This window comes from Oncorhynchus nerka, linkage group LG11 (assembly GCF_034236695.1).
Source record: "Oncorhynchus nerka isolate Pitt River linkage group LG11, Oner_Uvic_2.0, whole genome shotgun sequence".
Taxonomy (NCBI): Eukaryota; Metazoa; Chordata; class Actinopteri; order Salmoniformes; family Salmonidae; genus Oncorhynchus; species Oncorhynchus nerka.
Window position 1 is genome coordinate 5,699,059 of NC_088406.1, and position 27,028 is coordinate 5,726,086.

Consider the following 27,028-nt stretch of genomic DNA (forward strand, 5'->3'; position numbering starts at 1 on the left):
AGCCCTACCAATACTGCCCTACCAATACTGCCCTACCAATACAGCCCTACCAATACAGCCCTACCAATACAGCCCTACCAATACAGCCCTACCAATACAGCCCTACCAATACTGCCCTACCAATACTGCCCTACCAATACTGCCCTACCAATACTGCCCTACCAATATTGCCCTACCAATATTGCCCAGCCTACCAATACTGCCCTACCAATATTGCCCTACCAATACTGCCCTACCAATACTGCCCTACCAATACTGCCCTACCAATACAGCCCTACCAATACTGCCCTACCAATATTGCCCTACCAATACAGCCCTACCAATACAGCCCTACCAATACAGCCCTACCAATATTGCCCTACCAATACACCCCTACCAATACTGCCCTATCAATACTGCCCTACCAATACTGCCCTACCAATATTGCCCTACCAATATTGCCCTACCAATACAGCCCTACCAATACTGCCCTACCAATATTGCCCTACCAATACTGCCCTACCAATACTGCCCTACCAATACTGCCCTACCAATACAGCCCTACCAATACTGCCCTACCAATACAGCCCTACCAATACAGCCCTACCAATACAGCCCTACCAATACAGCCCTACCAATACTGCCCTACCAATACTGCCCTACCAAGCAAAAAGGCAGTAACTGATCATAGTGTGGAACTGAGGACAAAAAATGATTTTATTTACCTTGGTTTCACAGTAACATGACCCCCATGTTCTCCTGAACACAATAGAGGTTACCAGTTACTGCTAACATGGGCTAACCCCCAGTTACTGGCTAACATGGGCTTAACCCCCAGTTACTGGCTAACATGGGCTTAACCCCCAGTTACTGCTACCATGACCCCCATGTTCTCCTGAACACAATAGAGGTTACCAGTTACTGCTACCATGACCCCCATGTTCTCCTGAACACAATAGAGGTTACCAGTTACTGCTACCATGACCCCCATGTTCTCCTGAACACAATAGAGGTTACCAGTTACTGGCTAACATGGGCTTAACCCCCAGTTACTGCTACCATGACCCCCATGTTCTCCTGAACACAATAGAGGTTACCAGTTATTGGCTAACAAGGGCTTAACCCCCAGTTACTGCTACCATGACCCCCATGTTCTCCTGAACACAATAGAGGTTACCAGTTACTGCTAACATGGGCTTAACCCCCAGTTACTGCTACCATGACCCCCATGTTCTCCTGAACACAATAGAGGTTACCAGTTACTGCTAACATGGGCTTAACTCCCAGTTACTGCTACCATGATCCCCATGTTCTCCTGAACACAATAGAGGTTACCAGTTACTGCTAACATGGGCTTAACCCCCAGTTACTGGCTAACATGGGCTTAACCCCCAGTTACTGCTACCATGACCCCCATGTTCTCCTGAACACAATAGAGGTTACCAGTTACTGCTAACATGGGCTTAACCCCCAGTTACTGGCTAACATGGGCTTAACCCCCAGTCACTGCTACCATGACCCCCATGTTCTCCTGAACACAATAGAGGTTACCAGTTACTGCTAACATGGGCTTAACCCCCAGTTACTGGCTAACATGGGCTTAACCCCCAGTTACTGCTACCATGACCCCCATGTTCTCCTGAACACAATAGAGGTTACCAGTTACTGCTACCATGACCCCCATGTTCTCCTGAACACAATAGAGGTTACCAGTTACTGCTACCATGACCCCCATGTTCTCCTGAACACAATAGAGGTTACCAGTTACTGCTACCATGACCCCCATGTTCTCCTGAACACAATAGAGGTTACCAGTTACTGCTAACATGGGCTTAACCCCCAGTTACTGCTACCATGACCCCCATGTTCTCCTGAACACAATAGAGGTTACCAGTTACTGCTACCATGACCCCCATGTTCTCCTGAACACAATAGAGGCTACCAGTTACTGCTACCATGACCCCCATGTTCTCCTGAACACAATAGAGGCTACCAGTTACTGCTACCATGACCCCCATGTTCTCCTGAACACAATAGAGGCTACCAGTTACTGCTACCATGACCCCCATGTTCTCCTGAACACAATAGAGGCTACCAGTTACTGCTACCATGACCCCCATGTTCTCCTGAACACAATAGAGGTTACCAGTTACTGCTACCATGACCCCCATGTTCTCCTGAACACAATAGAGGTTACCAGTTACTGCTACCATGACCCCATGTTCTCCTGAACACAATAGAGGTTACCAGTTACTGCTACCATGACCCCCATGTTCTCCTGAACACAATAGAGGTTACCAGTTACTGCTACCATGACCCCCATGTTCTCCTGAACACAATAGAGGTTACCAGTTACTGCTACCATGACCCCCATGTTCTCCTGAACACAATAGAGGTTACCAGTTACTGCTACCATGACCCCCATGTTCTCCTGAACACAATAGAGGTTACCAGTTACTGCTACCATGACCCCCATGTTCTCCTGAACACAATAGAGGTTACCAGTTACTGCTACCATGACCCCCATGTTCTCCTGAACACAATAGATGTTACCAGTTACTGCTACCATGACCCCCATGTTCTCCTGAACACAATAGAGGTTACCAGTTACTGCTACCATGACCCCCATGTTCTCCTGAACACAATATGAGGTTACCAGTTACTGCTACCATGACCCCCATGTTCTCCTGAACACAATAGAGGTTACCAGTTACTGCTACCATGACCCCCATGTTCTCCTGAACACAATAGAGGCTACCAGTTACTGCTACCATGACCCCCATGTTCTCCTGAACACAATAGATGCGGGATACTTGTCCACATGATTAAGCATGTACTTAAAATGTAGACAAAAATTACATGAACTCATTTTTTTACCAAATGAGCATTTACTGCCTTTTAGCTTGTTATAGTCTAATGGTTATACTGCTTTCTACTCTCTGTGTCTGTCCCAAAGTAGACCCTATTCCCTTCATAGAGTACAGGCCCATAGGACTCTGGTCTAAAGTAGTGCACTATAATAGGGAATAGGGTTCCATAGGACTCTGGTCTAAAGTAGTGCACTATATAGGGAATAGGGTTCCATAGGACTCTGGTCTAAAGTAGTGCACTATATAGGGAATAGGGTTCCATAGGACTCTGGTCTAAAGTAGTGCACTATATAGGGAATAGGGTTCCATAGGACTCTGGTCTAAAGTAGTGCACTATATTAGGGAATAGGGTTCCATAGGGCTCTGGTCTAAATATGGAATAGGGTCCCATAGGGCTCTGGTCTAAAGTAGTGCACTATATAGGGAATAGGGTTCCATAGGGCTCTGGTCTAAAGTAGTGCACTATATAGGGAATAGGGTTTCATAGGACTCTGGTCTAAAGTAGTGCACTACATAGGGAATAGGGTTCCATTTGGTGGAATACACAATATGTCTGGTCTGGCCAATGGGCTTCCAGGAGGACTCACGTATCCTCATCATCAGACCGTGGTTGCAGCCGTTCTTCATCCTCTGTCTGTCCAGCTGTCGGTCCGTCTGTGTCGTCCCTTCCTCCCTGGGACAGGGGGCCTACCAGAGGGTCTTCACCTGTGGGGAGAGGGACACGTTTCAAATCGGACCCTTTACCCTATGTAGTGTGGGACAAGGCCCCCCGTTCCCTACATTCTAGGGCCCTAATTTGGACCCGATAAATTAGTGACTAGTCCTAAATCACGATGAGTGTACATGTAAACTGAGTATACAAAACATTAGGAACAACTTAATATTGAGTTGAACTGCCTTTTCCCCTCAGAACAGCCTCAATTCGTTGGGTCATGGACTCCACAAGGTGTTGAAAAGTTCCTCAGGGATGCTGGTCCATGTTGAATCCAATGCTTTCCACAGTTGTGTCCAGTTGGTTGGATGTCCTTTGGGTGGTGGATCATTCTTGATACACACAGGAAACGGATGAGCGTGAAAAACCCAGCAGCGTTGCAGTTCTTGACACAAACCGGTGCGCCTGGCACCTACTACCTTACCCTGTTTAAAGGCAATCTTTTGTCTTGCCCATATTCACCCTCTGAATGGCACACAGACACAATCCATGTCTCAATTGTCTCAAGGCTTAAAAATCCTTCTTTAACCTGTCATCCTCCCCTTCATCTACATGTCTCCTCCCCTTCATCTACATGTCTCCTCCCCTTCCTCTACATGTCTCCTCCCCTTCCTCTACATGTCTCCTCCCCTTCCTCTACATGTCTCCTCCCCTTCCTCTACATGTCTCCTCCCCTTCCTCTACATGTCTCCTCCCCTTCCTCTACATGTCTCCTCCCCTTCCTCTACATGTCTCCTCCCCTTCATCTACACTGATTGAAGTGGATTTAACAAGTGACATCAATAAGGGATCATAGCTTTCACCTGGATTCACCTGATCAGTCTATGTCATGGAAAGAGCAGGTGATCCTAATGTTTTGTATACTCAGTGTATATTATATCCTGCAATGCTCAATTTCCCCCCCCCCAAAAAAAACATTGAAAAATATTGCAGGAAACCAAACACTCGGGGCACCATAGGGAATGTGGCGTCACGGTGTACCAGACTACACTTCAGGAAGACATGACTCCATGTGAACTAACTAAAGTTAACGTGCATCCAACCAACCACACGCAGGCTCGTCATGTGTCAATCGTTATTGATCATATCATGCCATTTTTTTTGTCATTTAGCAGAGCAACCTACAGGAGCAATTAGGGTTAAGTGCCTTGCTCAAGGGCACATCGACAGATTTTTCACCTAGTCGGCTCGGGGGTTCAAACCAGAAACCTTTCGGGTTACTGGCCCAACGCTCTTAACCACTTGGCTACCACAGGGTCAGGGTAGTAGTCATGTTGATATAGCAGCACAACTCTCATCATCATCATCATACTGTAGCTTTAACGAGCAGTGGTAGACCAAATTACATTCTAGACCAGGGGTACCAATTTACCCCACCATTTCTTCTGTGTGCCAGTTACGGACAGACGATCTGTGTGTCAGCTACGGACAGACGATCTGTGTGTCAGCTACGGACAGACGATCTGTGTGTCAGCTACGGACAGACGGATCTGTGTGTCAGCTACGGACAGATGATCTGTGTGTCAGCTACGGACAGATGATCTGTGTGCCAGTTATGATTTTCATACGTGCATTTTACAACTAATTGTGCCTATTGAATATCTAATTGCTCACAAACGGCAGAATTCCACTGCTCGCTAAACAGAGGCACTGACCATTAGCAGCACAGGCTTGATCTTGGAACAGAGATTCTCTTGGTGTATGATAAGTGACAATTTAACCACGGGGCAGGTAATCTTACCTTTGCGAATCCTTTATGTTTTCCCCATCATATATATATATTTTTTTACCTTTATTTATTTAACTAGGCAAGTCAGTTAAGAACAAATTCTTATTTTCAATGACGGCCTAGGAACAGTGGGTTAACTGCCTGTTCAGGGGCAGAACGGCGGATTTGTACCGTGTCAGCTCGGGGATTCGAACTTGTAACCTTTCGGTTACTAGTCCTACGCTCTAACCACTAGGCTACCTGTCTCCTCTACACTCTAACCACTAGGCTACCCTGCCGCCTCTACACTCTAACCACTAGGCTACCCTGCCACCTCTACACTCTAACCACTAGGCTACCCTGCCACATCTACACTCTAACCACTAGGTTACCCTGCCGCCTCTACACTCTAACCACTAGGCTACCCTGCCGCCTCTACACTCTAACCACTAGGCTACCCTGCCGCCTCTACACTCTAACCACTAGGTTACCCTGCCACCTCTACACTCTAACCACTACTCTACCCTGCCACCTCTACACTCTAACCACTAGGCTACCCTGCCACCTCTACACTCTAACCACTAGGTTACCCTGCCACCTCTACACTCTAACCACTACTCTACCCTGCCACCTCTACACTCTAACCACTAGACTACCCTGCCACCTCTACACTCTAACCACTAGGCTACCAGCCACCTCTACACTCTAACCACTAGGCTACCCTGCCTCCTCTACACTCTAACCACTAGGCTACCCTGCCTCCTCTACACTAACCACTAGGCTACCCTGCCACCTCTACACTCTAACCACTAGGCTACCCTGCCACCTCTACACTCTAACCACTAGGCTACCCTGCCACCTCTACACTCTAACCACTAGGCTACCCTGCCACCTCTACACTCTAACCACTAGGCTACCCTGCCGCCTCTACACTCTAACCACTAGGCTACCCTGCCGCCTCTACACTCTAACCACTAGACTACCCTGCCGCCTCTACACTCTAACCACTAGACTACCCTGCCACCTCTACACTCTAACCACTAGGCTACCAGCCACCTCTACACTCTAACCACTAGGCTACCCTGCCTCCTCTACACTCTAACCACTAGGCTACCCTGCCTCCTCTACACTAACCACTAGGCTACCCTGCCACCTCTACACTCTAACCACTAGGCTACCCTGCCACCTCTACACTCTAACCACTAGGCTACCCTGCCACCTCTACACTCTAACCACTAGGCTACCCTGCCACCTCTACACTCTAACCACTAGGCTACCCTGCCACCTCTACACTCTAACCACTAGGCTACCCTGCCACCTCTACACTCTAACCACTAGGCTACCCTGCCACCTCTACACTCTAACCACTAGGCTACCCTGCCACCTCTACACTCTAACCACTAGGCTACCCTGCCCCCTCTACACTCTAACCACTAGGCTACCCTGCCGCCTCTACACTCTAACCACTAGGCTACCCTGCCGCCTCTACACTCTAACCACTAGGCTACCCTGCCCCCTCTACACTCTAACCACTAGGCTACCCTGCCCCCTCTACACTCTAACCACTAGGCTACCCTGCCCCCTCTACACTCTAACCACTAGGCTACCCTGCCGCCTCTACACTCTAACCACTAGGCTACCCTGCCGCCTCTACACTCTAACCACTAGGCTACCCTGCCGCCTCTACACTCTAACCACTAGGCTACCCTGCCGCCTCTACACTCTAACCACTAGGCTACCCTGCCCCCTCTACACTCTAACCACTAGGCTACCCTGCCGCCTCTACACTCTAACCACTAGGCTACCCTGCCGCCTCTACACTCTAACCACTAGGCTACCCTGCCGCCTCTACACTCTAACCACTAGGCTACCCTGCCGCCTCTACACTCTAACCACTAGGCTACCCTGCCGCCTCTACACTCTAACCACTAGGCCACCCTGCCTCCTCTACACTCTAACCACTAGGCTACTCTGCCTCCTCTACACTCTAACCACTAGGCTACCCTGCCGCCTCTACACTCTAACCACTAGGCTACCCTGCCACCTCTACACTCTAACCACCACTAGGCTACCCTGCCGCCTCTACACTCTAACCACTAGGCTACCCTGCCGCCTCTACACTCTAACCACTAGGCTACCCTGCCGCCTCTACACTCTAACCACTAGGCTACCCTGCCGCCTCTACACTCTAACCACTAGGCTACCCTGCCGCCTCTACACTCTAACCACTAGGCTACCCTGCCGCCTCTACACTCTAACCACTAGGCTACCCTGCCGCCTCTACACTCTAACCACTAGGCTACCCTGCCACCTCTACACTCTAACCACTAGGCTACCCTGCCGCCTCTACACTCTAACCACTAGGCTACCCTGCCACCTCTACACTCTAACCACTAGGCTACCCTGCCACCTCTACACTCTAACCACTAGGCTACCCTGCCACCTCTACACTCTAACCACTAGGCTACCCTGCCACCTCTACACTCTAACCACTAGGCTACCCTGCCACCTCTACACTCTAACCACTAGGCTACCCTGCCACCTCTACACTCTAACCACTAGGCTACCCTGCCACCTCTACACTCTAACCACTAGGCTACCCTGCCACCTCTACACTCTAACCACTAGGCTACCCTGCCCCTCTACACTCTAACCACTAGGCTACCCTGCCACCTCTACACTCTAACCACTAGGCTACCCTGCCGCCTCTACACTCTAACCACTAGGCTACCCTGCCACCTCTACACTCTAACCACTAGGCTACCCTGCCTCTCTACACTCTAACCACTAGGCTACCCTGCCACCTCTACACTCCAACCACTAGGCTACCCTGCCACCTCTACACTCTAACCACTAGGCTACCCTGCCTCCTCTACACTCTAACCACTAGACTACCCTGCCACCTCTACACTCCAACCACTAGGCTACCCTGCCACCTCTACACTCTAACCACTAGGCTACCCTGCCACCTCTACACTCTAACCACTAGGCTACCCTGCCACCTCTACACTCTAACCACTAGGCTACCCTGCCACCTCTACACTCTAACCACTAGGCTACCCTGCCACCTCTACACTCTAACCACTAGGCTACCCTGCCACCTCTACACTCTAACCACTAGGCTACCCTGCCACCTCTACACTCTAACCACTAGGCTACCCTGCCACCTCTACACTCTAACCACTAGGCTACCCTGCCACCTCTACACTCTAACCACTAGGCTACCCTGCCCCCTCTACACTCTAACCACTAGGCTACCCTGCCACCTCTACACTCTAACCACTAGGCTACCCTGCCTCCTCTACACTCTAACCACTAGGCTACCCTGCCGCCTCTACACTCTAACCACTAGGCTACCCTGCCACCTCTACACTCTAACCACTAGGCTACCCTGCCGCCTCTACACTCTAACCACTAGGCTACCCTGCCGCCTCTACACTCTAACCACTAGGCTACCCTGCCGCCTCTACACTCTAACCACTAGGCTACCCTGCCGCCTCTACACTCTAACCACTAGGCTACCCTGCCGCCTCTGCACTCTAACCACTCCCTGCCGCCTCTACACTCTAACCACTAGGCTACCCTGCCGCCTCTACACTCTAACCACTAGGCTACCCTGCCGCCTCTACACTCTAACCACTAGGCTACCCTGCCGCCTCTACACTCTAACCACTAGGCTACCCTGCCGCCTCTACACTCTAACCACTAGGCTACCCTGCCGCCTCTACACTCTAACCACTAGGCTACCCTGCCGCCTCTACACTCTAACCACTAGGCTACCCTGCCTCCTCTACACTAACCACTAGGCTACCCTGCCCCCTCTACACTCTAACCACTACTCTACCCTGCCACCTCTACACTCTAACCACTAGGCTACCCTGCCACCTCTACACTCTAACCACTAGGCTGCCCTGCCACCTCTACACTCTAACCACTAGGCTGCCCTGCCACCTCTACACTCTAACCACTAGGCTGCCCTGCCGCCTCTACACTCTAACCACTAGGCTACCCTGCCGCCTCTACACTCTAACCACTAGGCTACCCTGCCGCCTCTACACTCTAACCACTAGGCTACCCTGCCGCCTCTACACTCTAACCACTAGGCTACCCTGCCGCCTCTACACTCTAACCACTAGGCTACCCTGCCGCCTCTACACTCTAACCACTAGGCTACCCTGCCCCTCTACACTCTAACCACTAGGCTACCCTGCCCCTCTACACTCTAACCACTAGGCTACCCTGCCACCTCTACACTCTAACCACTAGGCTACCCTGCCCTCTACACTCTAACCACTAGGCTACCCTGCCACCTCTACACTCTAACCACTAGGCTACCCTACCACCTCTACACTCTAACCACTAGGCTACCCTGCCACCTCTACACTCTAACCACTAGGCTACCCTACCACCTCTACAGTCTAACCACTAGGCTACCCTGCCACCTCTACACTCTAACCACTAGGCTACCCTGCCACCTCTACACTCTAACCACTAGGCTACCCTGCCACCTCTACACTCTAACCACTAGGCTACCCTGCCACCTCTACACTCTAACCACTAGGCTACCCTGCCACCTCTACACTCTAACCACTAGGCTACCCTGCCACCTCTACACTCTAACCACTAGGCTACCCTGCCACCTCTACACTCTAACCACTAGGCTACCCTGCCACCTCTACACTCTAACCACTAGGCTACCCTGCCACCTCTAACCACTAGGCTACCCTGCCACCTCTAACCACTAGGCTACCCTGCCACCTCTAACCACTAGGCTACCCTGCCACCTCTACTACCCTGCCACCTCTAACCAACCACTAGGCTACCCTGCCACCTCTAACCACTAGGCTACCCTGCCAAACCACTAGGCTACCCTGCCACCTCTAACCACTAGGCTACCCTGCCACCTCTAACCACTAGGCTACCCTGCCACCTCTACCACTCTAACCTCTAACCACTAGGCTACCCTGCCACCTCTAACCAACCACTAGGCTACCCTGCCACCCTAACCACTAGGCTACCCTGCCACCTCTAACCACTAGGCTACCCTGCCACCTCTAACCACTCTACCCTGCCACCTCTAACCACTAGGCTACCCTGCCACCTCTAACCACTAGGCTACCCTGCCACCTCTAACCACTAGCTACCCTGCCACCTCTAACCACTAGGCTACCCTGCCACCTCTAACCACTAGGCTACCCTGCCACCTCTAACCACTAGGCTACCCTGCCACCTCTAACCACTAGGCTACCCTGCCACCTCTAACCACTAGGCTACCCTGCCACCTCTACACTCTAACCACTAGGCTACCCTGCCACCTCTACAGTCTAACCACTAGGCTACCCTACCACCTCTACACTCTAACCACTAGGCTACCCTGCCACCTCTACAGTCTAACCACTAGGCTACCCTGCCACCTCTACACTCTAACCACTAGGCTACCCTGCCACCTCTACAGTCTAACCACTAGGCTACCCTACCACCTCTACACTCTAACCACTAGGCTACCCTGCCACCTCTACACTCTAACCACTAGGCTACCCTGCCACCTCTACACTCTAACCACTAGGCTACCCTGCCACCTCTACACTCTAACCACTAGGCTACCCTGCCACACTCTAACCACTAGGCTACCCTGCCACCTCTAACCACTAGGCTACCCTGCCGCCACACTCTAACCACTAGGCTACCCTGCCGCCACACTCTAACCACTAGGCTACCCTGCCTCCTCTACACTAACCACTAGGCTACCCTGCCCCCTCTACACTCTAACCACTACTCTACCCTGCCACCTCTACACTCTAACCACTAGGCTACCCTGCCACCTCTACACTCTAACCACTAGGCTGCCCTGCCACCTCTACACTCTAACCACTAGGCTGCCCTGCCACCTCTAACCAACCACTAGGCTGCCCTGCCACCTCTACACTCTAACCACTAGGCTACCCTGCCGCCTCTACACTCTAACCACTAGGCTACCCTGCCGCCTCTACACTCTAACCACTAGGCTACCCTGCCGCCTCTACACTCTAACCACTAGGCTACCCTGCCGCCTCTACACTCTAACCACTAGGCTACCCTGCCGCCTCTACACTCTAACCACTAGGCTACCCTGCCCCCTCTACACTCTAACCACTAGGCTACCCTGCCCCCTCTACACTCTAACCACTAGGCTACCCTGCCACCTCTACACTCTAACCACTAGGCTACCCTGCCACCTCTACACTCTAACCACTAGGCTACCCTGCCACCTCTACACTCTAACCACTAGGCTACCCTACCACCTCTACACTCTAACCACTAGGCTACCCTGCCACCTCTACAGTCTAACCACTAGGCTACCCTACCACCTCTACAGTCTAACCACTAGGCTACCCTACCACCTCTACACTCTAACCACTAGGCTACCCTGCCACCTCTACACTCTAACCACTAGGCTACCCTACCACCTCTACACTCTAACCACTAGGCTACCCTGCCACCTCTACAGTCTAACCACTAGGCTACCCTACCACCTCTACACTCTAACCACTAGGCTACCCTGCCACCTCTACACTCTAACCACTAGGCTACCCTGCCACCTCTACACTCTAACCACTAGGCTACCCTGCCACCTCTAACCACTAGGCTACCCTGCCACCTCTAACCACTAGGCTACCCTGCCACCTCTAACCACTAGGCTACCCTGCCACCTCTAACCACTCTAACCAACCACTAGGCTACCCTGCCACCTCTAACCACTAGGCTACCCTGCCACCTCTAACCACTAGGCTACCCTGCCACCTCTAACCACTAGGCTACCCTCTCTAACCACTAGGCTACCCTGCCACCTCTAACCACTAGGCTACCCTGCCACCTCAACCACTAACCACCACCTAGGCTACCCTGCCACCTCTAACCACTAGGCTACCCTGCCACCTCTAACCACTAGGCTACCCTGCCACCTCTAACCACTCTACCCTGCCACCTCTAACCACTAGGCTACCCTGCCACCTCTAACCACTAACCACTAGCTACCCTGCCACCTCTAACCACTAGGCTACCCTGCCACCTCTAACCACTAGGCTACCCTGCCACCTCTAACCACTAGGCTACCCTGCCACCTCTAACCACTAGGCTACCCTGCCACCTCTAACCACTAGGCTACCCTGCCACCTCTAACCACTAGGCTACCCTGCCACCTCTAACCACTAGGCTACCCTGCCACCTCTAACCACTCTACCCTGCCACCTCTACCAACCACTAGGCTACCCTGCCACCTCTACAGTCTAACCACTAGGCTACCCTACCACCTCTACACTCTAACCACTAGGCTACCCTGCCACCTCTACACTCTAACCACTAGGCTACCCTGCCACCTCTACACTCTAACCACTAGGCTACCCTGCCACCTCTACACTCTAACCACTAGGCTACCCTGCCACCTCTACACTCTAACCACTCTACCCTGCCACCTCTAACCACTAGGCTACCCTGCCACCTCTAACCACTAGGCTACCCTGCCACCTCTAACCACTAGGCTACCCTGCCACCAACCACTCTACCCTGCCACCTCTAACCACTAGGCTACCCTGCCACCTCTAACCACTAGGCTACCCTGCCACCTCTACACTCTAACCACTAGGCTACCCTGCCACCTCTACAGTCTAACCACTAGGCTACCCTACCACCTCTACACTCTAACCACTAGGCTACCCTGCCACCTCTACAGTCTAACCACTAGGCTACCCTGCCACCTCTACACTCTAACCACTAGGCTACCCTGCCACCTCTACACTCTAACCACTAGGCTACCCTGCCACCTCTACAGTCTAACCACTAGGCTACCCTACCACCTCTACACTCTAACCACTAGGCTACCCTGCCACCTCTACACTCTAACCACTAGGCTACCTGCCACCTCTACACTCTAACCACTAGGTTACCCTGCCACCTCTACACTCTAACCACTAGGCTACCCTGCCACCTCTACACTCTAACCACTAGGCTACCCTGCCACCTCTACACTCTAACCACTAGGCTACCCTACCACCTCTACACTCTAACCACTAGGCTACCCTGCCACCTCTACACTCTAACCACTAGGCTACCTACCACCTCTACACTCTAACCACTAGGCTACCCTGCCACCTCACACTCTAACCACTAGGCTACCCTGCCACCTCTACCTCTAACCACTAGGCTACCCTACCACCTCTACACTCTAACCACTAGGCTACCCTGCCACCTCTACACTCTAACCACTAGGCTACCCTACCACCTCTACACTCTAACCACTAGGCTACCCTGCCACCTCTACACTCTAACCACTAGGTTACCCTACCACCTCTACACTCTAACCACTAGGCTACCCTGCCTCCTCTACACTCTAACCACTAGGCTACCCTGCCTCCTCTACACTCTAACCACTAGGCTACCCTGCCACCTCTACACTCTAACCACTAGGCTACCCTACCACCTCTACACTCTAACCACTGTAATAGCGAATAGGTTTTTATTAATCGACACATCCTCTCCTCAAAATGACCTGTGAAGGCTTTTGTACCAGACAAGGCAGTTCCTCACCTACCTCCTCACCTACCTCCTCACCTACCTCCTCACCTACCTCCACACCTACCTCCACACCTCACCTACCTCCTCTCCTCACCTACCTCCTCTCCTCACCTACCTCCACACCTACCTCCTCACCTACCTCCTCACCTACCTCCTCACCTACCTCCACACCTACCTCCTCACCTACCTCCTCACCTACCTCCTCACCTACCTCCACACCTACCTCCACACCTACCTCCACACCTACCTCCACACCTACCTCCACCTACCTCCACACCTACCTCCACCTACCTCCACACCTACCTCCTCACCTACCTCCACACCTACCTCCTCACCTACCTCCACACCTACCTCCACACCTACCTCCACACCTACCTCCTCACCTACCTCCACACCTACCTCCACACCTACCTCCACACCTACCTCCACACCTCCTCCTCACCTACCTCCACTCCTCACCTACCTCCACCTCCTCACCTACACCTACCTCCACACCTACCTCCTCACCTACCTCCACCTCCTCCACCTACCTCCTCACCTACCTCCTCCACACCTACCTCCACACCTACCTCCACACCTACCTCCACACCTACCTCCACACCTACCTCCACACCTACCTCCACACCTACCTCCTCACCTACCTCCACACCTACCTCCACACCTACCTCCTCACCTACCTCCACACCTACCTCCACACCTACCTCCACACCTACCTCCTCACCTACCTCCTACCTGCTCTAAGTCACAGTATCTTACAACAACCGTCAATCACTAAACAGTTTAAAAATAAATACAAATTTAAAAAATTGTTTTTAGTTGAACGCTACAGTTTGCAGCTCCTTGACATTTTCAACCATCTCGAGTAACACACCAGTCAACAGTTCTGGCAGACAAAGGCCAAAGGTCAATTTATCTTTGAAATGATTGTGTCTTTGTTGGGCAAACCATCACATAAAGCCTGCGAAGATTTTTCTTTGCTGATGACATTTTGCATCCTCCTGAACTTAAAAATAAATAAAAGACTTGCTAGCTGCTAGCCATGTGAAAACGAATTTCTCATCTTCAGTGCTGCCTTGGTTTTTGAATTTGGCGGGAGAGGTGGGTCGTCTTGCGCTGAACTAATAATATGAAACTCCTGCAAAATCATGAAAACTGTGCATCCAACTTTGTGACAATAGTTTGGGGAAGGCCCTTTCCTGTTTCAGCATGACAATGCCATTTCCATATTGAAATGGTTTGTCGAGATCGGTGTGGAAGAACTTGACTGGCCTGCACAGAGTCCTGACCTCCACCCCATCGAACACATTTGGGATGAATTGGATCGCCGACTGCGAGCCAGGCCTAATCACCCAACATCAGTGTTTCCAACCTCACTAATGCTCTTGTGGCTGAATGGAAGCAAGTCCCCACAGCAATTTTCCAGAAGAGTGGAGGCTGTTATAGCAGCAATGTTCCAACATCTAGTGGAAAGCCTTCCCAGAAGAGTGGAGGCTGTTATAGCAGCAATGTTCCAACATCTAGTGGAAAGCCTTCCCAGAAGAGTGGAGGCTGTTATAGCAGCAATGTTCCAACATCTAGTGGAAAGCCTTCCCAGAAGAGTGGAGGCTGTTATAGCAGCAATGTTCCAACATCTAGTGGAAAGCCTACCCAGAAGAGTGGAGGCTGTTATATCAGCAAAGGGGGGGGACCAACTCCATATTAATGTCCATGATTTTGAAATGAGATTTTCAACGAGCAGGTGTCCACATATTTCTGGTCATGTAGTGTATCATAGCTTTTAAATAGCTGTGGTAGAACGTTACAGTAAGTCGTAACAGTAGAGATTGAAGCAAATGGAAGAGGCGTAACTGAGTCTATCACTATCAAGGTTGTGGAGAGATCTACATCACTTGGGAAGTCATACGTCGATCATCTATTACAATTCCTTTCAATCAGAAATAAGGTTTCACAGCACGCATGACCAACCATGTGGTAGACAAGTCAATTATACCGTAAGTGTTCTCTAGAAAGATTCCCCTCTAAGCGGGACCTACCTTCTGTGTGTATGGAGTAGGTTCTGAAAGCGGGACCTTCCTTCTGTGTGTATGGAGGAGTAGGTTCTGAAAGTGGGACCTACCTTCTGTGTGTATGGAGTAGGTTCGGAAAGCGGGACCTACCTTCTGTGTGTATGGAGGAGTAGGTTCTGAAAGCGGGACCTACCTTCTGTGTGTATGGAGTAGGTTCTGAAAGCGGGACCTACCTTCTGTGTGTATGGAGTAGGTTCTGGAAAGCGGGACCTACCTTCTGTGTGTATGGAGTAGGTTCTGAAAGCGGGACCTACCTTCTGTGTGTATGGAGTAGGTTCTGAAAGCGGGACCTAACTTCTGTGTGTATGGAGTAGGTTCTGAAAGCGGGACCTACCTTCTGTGTGTATGGAGTAGGTTCTGAAAGCGGGACCTACCTTCTGTGTGTATGGAGTAGGTTCTGGAAAGCGGGACCTACCTTCTGTGTGTATGGAGTAGGTTCTGAAAGCGGGACCTACCTTCTGTGTGTATGGAGTAGGTTCTGAAAGCGGTGGAGAGCTGGGCTTTCTCTAACAGTCTCAGTAACCTCTCTGGTGGACTCCTGTCCCATCGTCTCCGCTCTCTGTTCTCTACAGAATTAATGGAAATATTGACAGTTAAAAAAATATATATATATATATATATATTTTTTAAATACGTGTTATTTGATTGAATAGTGGAAATCTGAGGGCTCCGACGGGAGGCGAAGTTGGACTCCGATTGTAGGACTCAAACGTTCGTGGACTCTTTAGTGACTCAAAACATCACTTCTCAAAATGTTTATTGCAATTATATACGGTGGGTGTTCACTCTATGTTGTTTGATACGACGACAACGTTACTATCTCGTATGTTTCACCGAGAGCATTGTTTCAGGACCTATCTAGGGGTGTGTCAAGCATCGTTTCAGTACCAATCTAGGGGTGTGTCAAGCATTGTTTCAGTACCTATCTAGGGGTGTGTCAAGCATTGTTTCAGTACCCATCTAGGGGTGTGTCAAGCATCGTTTCAGGACCTATCTAGGGGTGTGTCACGCATTGTTTCAGTACCTATCTAGGGGTGTGTCACGCATTGTTTCAGTACCTATCTGGGGGTGTGTCAAGCATTGTTTCAGTACCTATCTAGGGGTGTGTCAAGCATTGTTTCAGTACCTATCTAGGGGTGTGTCAAGCATTGTTTCAGTACCTATCTGGGGGTGTGTCAAGCATTGTTTCAGTACCTATCTGGGGGTGTGTCAAGCATTGTTTCAGTACATATCTGGGGGTGTGTCAAGCATTGTTTCAGTACATATCTAGGGGTGTGTCAAGCATTGTTCAGTACCTATCTGGGGGTGTGTCAAGCATTGTTTCAGTACCTATCTAGGGGTGTGTCAAGCATTGTTTCAGTACCTATCTAGGGGTGTGTCAAGCATTGTTTCAGGACCTATCTAGGGGTGTGTCAAGCATTGTTTCAGTACCTATCTAGGGGTGTGTCAAGCATTGTTTCAGTACCTATCTAGGGGTGTGTCAAGTATTGTTTCAGTACCTATCTAGGGGTGTGTCAAGCATTGTTTCAGTACCTATCTAGGGGTGTGTCAAGCATTGTTTCAGTACCTATCTAGGGGTGTGTCAAGCATTGTTTCAGTACCTATCTAGGGGTGTGTCACGCATTGTTTCAGTACATATCTAGGGGTGTGTCGACTTGATTAGTGTAGTGTCAACAACGCAGACACTGCCAGCTAGCCTACATAGTCAACAACGCAGCCTCTGCCAGCTAGCCTACTTCAGCAGTACTGTATCATTTTAATCATTTTAGTCAATAAGATTCTTGCTACGTAAGCTTAACTTTCTGAACACTCGAGACGTGTAGTCCACTTGTCATTCCAATCTCCTTTGCATTAGCGTAGCCTCTTGTGTAGCCTGTCAACTATGTGTCTGTCTATCCCTGTTCTCTCCTCTCTGCACAGACCATACAAACGCTCCACACCGCGTGGCCGCGGCCACCCTAATCTGGTGGTCCCAGCGCGCACGACCCACGTGGAGTTCCAGGTCTCCGGTAGCCTCTGGAACTGCCGATCTGCGGCCAACAAGGCAGAGTTCATCTCAGCCTATGCCTCCCTCCAGTCCCTTGACTTCTTGGCACTGACGGAAACATGGATCACCACAGACAACACTGCTACTCCTACTGCTCTCTCTTCGTCCGCCCACGTGTTCTCGCACACCCCGAGAGCTTCTGGTCAGCGGGGTGGTGGCACCGGGATCCTCATCTCTCCCAAGTGGTCATTCTCTCTTTCTCCCCTTACCCATCTGTCTATCGCCTCCTTTGAATTCCATGCTGTCACAGTTACCAGCCCTTTCAAGCTTAACATCCTTATCATTTATCGCCCTCCAGGTTCCCTCGGAGAGTTCATCAATGAGCTTGATGCCTTGATAAGCTCCTTTCCTGAGGACGGCTCACCTCTCACAGTTCTGGGCGACTTTAACCTCCCCACGTCTACCTTTGACTCATTCCTCTCTGCCTCCTTCTTTCCACTCCTCTCCTCTTTTGACCTCATCCTCTCACCTTCCCCCCTACTCACAAGGCAGGAAATACGCTCGACCTCATCTTTACTAGATGCTGTTCTTCCACTAACCTCATTGCAACTCCCCTCCAAGTCTCCGACCACTACCTTGTATCCTTTTCTCTCTCGCTCTCATCCAACACTTCCCACACTGCCCCTACTCGGATGGTATCGCGCCGTCCCAACCTTCGCTCTCTCTCCCCCGCTACTCTCTCCTCTTGCATCCTATCATCTCTTCCCTCTGCTCAAACCTTCTCCAACCTATCTCCTGATTCTGCCTCCTCAACCCTCCTCTCCTCCCTTTCTGCATCCTTTGACTCTCTATGTCCCCTATCCTCCAGGCCGGCTCGGTCCTCCTCTCCCGCTCCGTGGCTCGACGACTCATTGCGAGCTCACAGAACAGGGCTCCGGGCAGCCGAGCGGAAATGGAGGAAAACTCGCCTCCCTGCGGACCTGACATCCTTTCACTCCCTCCTCTCTACATTTTCCTCTTTTCTCTCTGCTGCTAAAGCCACTTTCTACCACTCTAAATTCCAAGCATCTGCCTCTAACCCTAGGAAGCTCTTTGCAACCTTCTCCTCCTCCCTCCTGAATCCTCCTCCCCCCCCCTCCCTCTCTGCAGATGACTTCGTCAACCATTTTGAAAAGAAGGTCGACGACATCCGATCCTCGTTTGCTAAGTCAAACGACACCGCTGGTTCTGCTCACACTGCCCTACCCTGTGCTCTGACCTCTTTCTCCCCTCTCTCTCCAGATGAAATCTCGCGTCTTGTGACGGCCGGCCGCCCAACTACCTGCCCGCTTGACCCTATCCCCTCCTCTCTTCTCCAGACCATTTCCGGAGACCTTCTCCCTTACCTCACCTCGCTCATCAACTCATCCCTGACCGCTGGCTACGTCCCTTCCGTCTTCAAGAGAGCAAGAGTTGCACCCCTTCTGAAAAAACCTACACTCGATCCCTCCGATGTCAACAACTACAGACCAGTATCCCTTCTTTCTTTTCTCTCCAAAACTCTTGAACGTGCCGTCCTTGGCCAGCTCTCCCGCTATCTCTCTCAGAATGACCTTCTTGATCCAAATCAGTCAGGTTTCAAGACTAGTCATTCAACTGAGACTGCTCTTCTCTGTATCACGGAGGCGCTCCGCACTGCTAAAGCTAACTCTCTCTCCTCTGCTCTCATCCTTCTAGACCTATCGGCTGCCTTCGATACTGTGAACTATCAGATCCTCCTCTCCACCCTCTCCGAGTTGGGCATCTCCAGCGCGGCCCACGCTTGGATTGCGTCCTACCTGACAGGTCGCTCCTACCAGGTGGCGTGGCGAGAATCCGTCTCCACACCACGTGCTCTCACCACTGGTGTCCCCCAGGGCTCTGTTCTAGGCTCTCTCCTATTCTCGCTATACACCAAGTCACTTGGCTCTGTCATAACCTCACATGGTCTCTCCTATCATTGCTATGCAGACGACACACAATTAATCTTCTCCTTTCCCCCTTCTGATGACCAGGTGGCGAATCGCATCTCTGCATGTCTGGCAGACATATCAGTGTGGATGACGGATCACCACCTCAAGCTGAACCTCGGCAAGACGGAGCTGCTCTTCCTCCCGGGAAGGACTGCCCGTTCCATGATCTCGCCATCACGGTTGACAACTCCATTGTGTCCTCCTCCCAGAGCGCTAAGAACCTTGGCGTGATCCTGGACAACACCCTGTCGTTCTCAACTAACATCAAGGCGGTGGCCCGTTCCTGTAGGTTCATGCTCTACAACATCCGCAGAGTACGACCCTGCCTCACACAGGAAGCGGCGCAGGTCCTAATCCAGGCACTTGTCATCTCCCGTCTGGATTACTGCAACTCGCTGTTGGCTGGGCTCCCTGCCTGTGCCATTAAACCCCTACTACTCATCCAGAACGCCGCAGCCCGTCTGGTGTTCAACCTTCCCAAGTTCTCTTACGTCACCCCGCTCCTCCGCTCTCTCCACTGGCTTCCAGTTGAAGCTCGCATCCGCTACAAGACCATGGTGCTTGCCTACGGAGCTGTGAGGGGAACGGCACCTCAGTACCTCCAGGCTCTGATCAGGCCCTACACCCAAACAAGGGCACTGCGTTCATCCACCTCTGGCCTGCTCGCCTCCCTACCACTGAGGAAGTACAGTTCCCGCTCAGCCCAGTCAAAACTGTTCGCTGCTCTGGCCCCCCAATGGTGGAACAAACTCCCTCAAGACGCCAGGACAGCGGAGTCAATCACCACCTTCCGGAGACACCTGAAACCCCACCTCTTTAAGGAATACCTAGGATAGGATAAAGTAATCCCTCTCACCCCCCTTAAAAGATTTAGATGCACTACTGTTCCACTGGATGTCATAAGGTGAATGCACCAATTTGTAAGTCGCTCTGGATAAGAGCGTCTGCTAAATGACTTAAATGTAAATGTAAATGTGTCAAGCATTGTTCAGTACCTATCTGGGGGTGTGTCAAGCATTGTTTCAGTACCTATCTGGGGGTGTGTCAAGCACGGTTTCAGTACCTATCTAGGGGTGTGTCAAGCATTGTTTCAGTACCTATCTAGGGGTGTGTCAAGCATTGTTTCAGTACCTATCTAGGGGTGTGTTAAGCATTGTTTCAGTACCTATTTAGGGGTGTGTCAAGCATTGTTTCAGTACCTATCTAGGCGTGTGTCAAGCATTGTTTCAGTACCTATCTAGGGGTTTGTCAAGCATTGTTTCAGTACCTATCTAGGGGTGTGTCAAGCATTGTTTCAGTACCTATCTAGGGGTGTGTCAAGCATTGTTTCAGTACCTATCTAGGGGTGTGTCAAGCATTGTTTCAGTACCTATCTAGGGGTGTGTCAAGCATTGTTTCAGTACCTATCTAGGGGTGTGTGAAGCATTGTTTCAGTACCTATCTAGGGGTGTGTCAAGCATTGTTTCAGTACCTATCTGGGGGTGTGTCAAGCATTGTTTCAGTACCTATCTAGGGGTGTGTCAAGCATTGTTTCAGGACCTATCTAGGGGTGTGTCAAGCATTGTTTCAGTACCTATCTGGGGGTGTGTCAAGCATTGTTTCAGTACCTATCTGGGGGTGTGTCAAGCATTGTTTCAGTACATATCTAGGGGTGTGTCAAGCATTGTTCAGTACCTATCTGGGGGTGGGTCAAGCATTGTTTCAGTACCTATCTGGGGTGTGTCAAGCATTGTTTCAGTACCTATCTAGGGGTGTGTCAAGCATTGTTTCAGTACCTATCTAGGGGTGTGTCAAGCATAGTTTCAGTACCTATCTAGGGGTGTGTCAAGCATTGTTTCAGTACCTATCTAGGGGTGTGTTAAGCATTGTTTCAGTACCTATTTAGGGGTGTGTCAAGCATTGTTTCAGTACCTATCTAGGCGTGTGTCAAGCATTGTTTCAGTACCTATCTAGGGGTGTGTCAAGCATTGTTTCAGTACCTATCTAGGGGTGTGTCAAGCATTGTTTCAGTACCTATCTAGGGGTGTGTCAAGCATTGTTTCAGTACCTATCTAGGGGTGTGTCAAGCATTGTTTCAGTACCTATCTAGGGGTGTGTCAAGCATTGTTTCAGTACCTATCTAGGGGTGTGTCAAGCATTGTTTCAGTACCTATCTAGGGGTGTGTCAAGCATTGTTTCAGTACCTATCTAGGGGTGTGTCAAGCATTGTTTCAGTACCTAGGGGTGTGTCAAGCATTGTTTCAGTACCTATCTAGGGGTGTGTCAAGCATTGTTTCAGTACCTATCTAGGGGTGTGTCAAGCATTGTTTCAGTACCTATCTGGGGTGTGTCCATTGTTTCAGTACCTGAATAGGGGTGTGTCAAGCATTGTTTCAGTACCTATCTAGGGGTGTGTCAAGCATTGTTTCAGTACCTGAATAGGGGTGTGTCAAGCATTGTTTCAGTACCTATCTAGGGGTGCATTGTTTCAGTACCTATCTAGGGGTGTGTCATTATCTAGGGATGTGTCAAGCATTGTTTCAGTACCTATCTAGGGGTGTGTCAAGCATTGTTTCAGTACCTATCTAGGGTGTGTCAAGCATTGTTTCAGTACCTATCTAGGGGTGTGTCAAGCATTGTTTCAGTACCTATCTAGGGGTGTGTCAAGCATTGTTTCAGTACCTATCTAGGGGTGTGTCAAGCATTGTTTCAGTACCTATCTAGGGGTGTGTCAAGCATTGTTTCAGTACCTATCTAGGGGTGTGTCAAGCATTGTTTCAGTACCTATCTAGGGGTGTGTCAAGCATTGTTTCAGTACCTGTGTCAAGCATTGTTTCAGTACCTATCTAGGGGTGTGTCAAGCATTGTTTCAGTACCTATCTAGGGGTGTGTCAAGCATTGTTTCAGTACCTATCTAGGGGTGTGTCAAGCATTGTTTCAGTACCTATCTAGGGGTGTGTCAAGCATTGTTTCAGTACCTGAATAGGGGTGTGTCAAGCATTGTTTCAGTACCTATCTAGGGGTGTGTCAAGCATTGTTTCAGTACCTATCTAGGGGTGTGTCAAGCATTGTTTCAGTACCTATCTAGTTTCAGTTGTTTCAGTACCTATCTAGGGGTGTGTCAAGTTGTTTCAGTACCTATCTAGGGGTGTGTCAAGCATTGTTTCAGTACCTATCTAGGGGTGTGTCAAGCATTGTTTCAGTACCTATCTAGGGGTGTGTCAAGCATTGTTTCAGTACCTATCTAGGGCTGTGTCAAGCATTGTTTCAGTACCTATCTAGGGGTGTGTCAAGCATTGTTTCAGTACCTATCTAGGGGTGTGTCAAGCATTGTTTCAGTACCTATCTAGGGGTGTGTCAAGCATTGTTTCAGTACCTATCTAGGGGTGTGTCAAGCATAGTTTCAGTACCTATCTGGGGGTGTGTCAAGCATTGTTTCAGTACCTGAATAGGGGTGTGTCAAGCATTGTTTCAGTACCTATCTAGGGGTGTGTCAAGCATTGTGTCAGTACCTGAATAGGGGTGTGTCAAGCATTGTTTCAGTACCTATCTAGGGGTGTGCCTGGCCTGTCTCAGTGAGAGTACCTGCATACCTGAATGTGTCTGGCCTGTGGTTGCCAGACTCCCAGAGGAGAGGAGGTCTGTGTTAGCCAACACCTGTAGAGCTGTGTCTGAGGGGCCTGGGGCCCACTGTCTACGAGGGCCACAATGCTCTCTACTGGTGCTGCTCTCAGCAGGGGCCTCAGCAGGGGCCACACAGATCTCCAGACCTGTATGAAGACATGATCAAACACGTTCATCTTCCTTATATTATACACACACACACACAGTCGTGGCCAAAAGTTTTGAGAATGACACAAATATTAATTTTCAAAGTTTGCTGCTTCAGTGTCTTTAGATATTTTTTGTCCGATGTAATTATACTTCAGTATTCCATAGTAACAAGTATTTCATAAGTGTCAAAGGCTTTTATTGACAATTACATGAAGTTGATGCAAAGAGTCAATATTTGCAGTGTTGACCCTTCTTTTTCAAGACCTCTGCAATCTGCAATCTGCCCTGGCATGCTGTCAATTAACTTCTGGGCCACATCCTGACTGATGGCAGACCATTCTTGCATAATCAATGCTTGGAGTTTGTCAGAATTTGTGGGTTTTTGTTTGTCCACCCTCCTCTTGAGGATTGACCACAAGTTCTCAATGGAATTAAGGTCTGGGGCGTTTCCTGGCCATGGACCCAAAATATAGATGTTTTGTTCCCCGAGCCACTTAGTTATCACTTTTGCCTTATGGCAAGGTGCTCCATCATGTTGGAAAAGGCATTGTTCGTTACCAAACTGTTTCTTCTCCTGACAAGCTTTTTTCCCAGATGCCCCAAACAATCGGAAAGGGGATTCATCAGAGAAAATGACTTTACCCCAGTCCTCAGCAGTCCAATCTCTGTACCTTTTGCAGAATATCAATCTGTCCCTGATGTTTTTCCTGGAGAGAAGTGGCTTCTTTGCTGCCCTTCTTGACAGCAGGTTATCCTCCAAAAGTCTTCGCCTCACTGTGTGTGCAGATGCGGCAGGGTAGCCTAGTGGTTAGAGAGTTGGACTAGTAACCGGAAGGTTGCAAGTTCAAACCCCCAAGCTGACAAGGTACAAATCTGTCGTTCTGCCCCTGAACAGGCAGTTAACCCAGTTAATCCTAGGCCGTCATTGAAAATAAGAATTTGTTCTTAACTGACTTGCCTGGTTAAATAAAGGTAAAATACATTTTAAAAAATGCACTCACACCTGCCTGCTGCCATTCCTGAGCAAGCCCTGTACTGGTGGTACCCCGATCCCACAGCTGAATCAACTTTAGGAGAAGGTCCTGGCGCTTGCTGGATTTTCTTGGGCGCCATGAAGCCTTCTTCACAACAATTGAACCGCTCTCCTTGAAGTTCTTGATGATCCGATAAATGGTTGATTTAGGTGCAATCTTACTGGCAGCAATATCCTTGCCTGTGAAGCCCTTTTTGTGCAAAGCAATGACGTGTTTCCTTGCAGGTAACCATGGTTGACAGAGGAAGAACAATGATTCCAAGCACCACCCTCCTTTTTAAGCTTCCAGTCTGTTGTTTCGAACTCAATCAGCATGGCAGAGTGATCTCCAGTCTTGTCCTCGTCAACACTCACACCTGTGTTAACGAGAGAATCACTGACATGATGTCAGCTGCTCCTTTTGTGGCAGGGCTGAAATACAGTGGAAATGTTTTTTGGGGGATTCAGTTCATTTGCATGGCAAAGAGGGACTTTGCAATTAATTGCAATTCATCTGATCACTCATCACAACATTCTGGAGTATATGCAAATTGCCATCATACAAACTGAGACAGCAGACTTTGTGAAAATTAATATTTTTGTCATTCTCAAAACTTTTGGCCACGACTGTATGTATATATAGACTGTCTTTCACACTACATTCTCATATGTTTCAGTGAGAGGGCCTATCTAGGGGTGTGTCAAGCATTGTTTCAGTACCTATCTAGGGGTGTGTCAAGCATTGTTACAGTACCTATCTAGGGGTGTTTCAAGCATTGTTTCAGTACCTATCTAGGGGTGTGTCAAGTATTGTTCAGTACCTATCTAGGGGTGTGTCAAGCATTGTTTCAGTACCTATCTAGGGGTGTGTCAAGCATTGTTTCAGTACCTATCTAGGGGTGTGTCAAGCATTGTTTCAGTACCTATCTAGGGGTGTGTCAAGCATTGTTTCAGTACCTATCTAGGGGTGTGTCAAGCATTGTTTCAGTACCTATCTAGGGGTGTGTCAAGCATTGTTTCAGTACCCATCTAGGGGTGTGTCAAGCATTGTTTCAGTACCTATCTAGGGGTGTGTCAAGCATTGTTTCAGTACCTATCTAGGGGTGTGTCAAGCATTGTTTCAGTACCTATCTAGGGGTGTGTCAAGCATTGTTTCAGTACCTATCTAGGGGTGTGTCAAGCATTGTTTCAGTACCTATCTAGGGGTGTGTCAAGCATTGTTTCAGTACCTATCTAGGGGTGTGTCAAGCATTGTTTCAGTACCTATCTTGTTCAGGGGTGTGTCAAGCATTGTTTCAGTACCTATCTAGGGGTGTGTCAAGCATTGTTTCAGTACCTATCTAGGGGTGTGTCAAGCATTGTTTCAGTACCTATCTAGGGGTGTGTCAAGCATTGTTTCAGTACCTATCTAGGGGTGTGTCAAGCATCGTTTCAGTACCTATCTAGCGGTGTGTCTGGCATATAATTTTTTTAAAACTTTTTCACACAAGGACACTTTTACCATGAGAGGCTTAAAGGACTAGTCCTACATGGAGAGACAGGATGGATTAAAATGTTTAGTTTAATTCAAATGAATCTCACTGAAACACAGTAATTCATAGGTTACTGACTGTTATTACCACTCTACCGTGTAATATATTGTAAATATGTATATATATATACATACACACACACACACACACACACACACACACACACACACACACACACACACACACCGTAAAATAAAGTATTACCATATTTGCATTGGTATGTAAAGAATAACAGGTTGTAAAATGTATGATAAATACTGTTTAATTTCAACCTGCTCTTCACACCCTCAAAACGAATAACACATCTGACTGGGTCTTAATCGTCTCCTTACCCTCCAGGGTAGAGCCTGTGATGAGGGTCTTCTGCCCCAGGAGTGAGGCCACCTTCTCCCCCTCCTCTCTCCTCCATCTCCCTGTTCTCCTCTCCGACTCCTACAAAACCAGAAAGCAACACGCTGAATCAGAAACATACTACCAGCTACCGGACAGAGACGGACGGAGACGGACGGAGACGGACAGAGACGGACAGAGACGGACAGAGACGGACAGAGACGGACAGAGACGGACAGAGACGGACGGAGACGGACAGAGACGGACAGAGACGGACAGAGACAGACAGAGACGGACAGAGACGGACAGAGACAGACAGAAGATTTTAAAAATGGTCAATTCTACATTTCATCACAATGTATTTCCTCCCCCCGACAACAATAAACGTCGCTAATTGATGTGCTGCTGTGTTGTTTTTCTATGGTATGGTAGTTAGATGTGTTTTATTTCTACTAAATGTCTTGATATTTAACAAACTTTAAAATGTTTTTTTTTTTTTCCAGGAGAGATTGGCCTGCGCACAGCAGCAGCTCAAGAT

At 49.6% G+C, this 27,028-nt stretch overlaps 1 protein-coding gene across 3 annotated transcripts in view; it reads right to left on the reverse strand.

Annotated features, from left to right (window-relative positions):
* Nucleotides 1-27,028, reverse strand: part of nek3 (NIMA related kinase 3) — a 47,637-nt gene that overhangs the window by 3,803 nt on the left and 16,806 nt on the right. For 2 of the 3 annotated variants that reach the window (XM_065024168.1, XM_065024166.1), the window contains 4 exons: nucleotides 26,493-26,592; nucleotides 23,436-23,612; nucleotides 16,341-16,451; nucleotides 3,437-3,554 (listed from right to left, as the gene is read on the reverse strand). In XM_065024168.1, the coding sequence (XP_064880240.1) occupies nucleotides 3,437-3,554; nucleotides 16,341-16,451; nucleotides 23,436-23,612; nucleotides 26,493-26,592 (506 nt within the window). The remainder of the gene's footprint in view (nucleotides 1-3,436; nucleotides 3,555-16,340; nucleotides 16,452-23,435; nucleotides 23,613-26,492; nucleotides 26,593-27,028) is intronic. The other variant, XM_065024167.1, reaches the window with a different exon arrangement.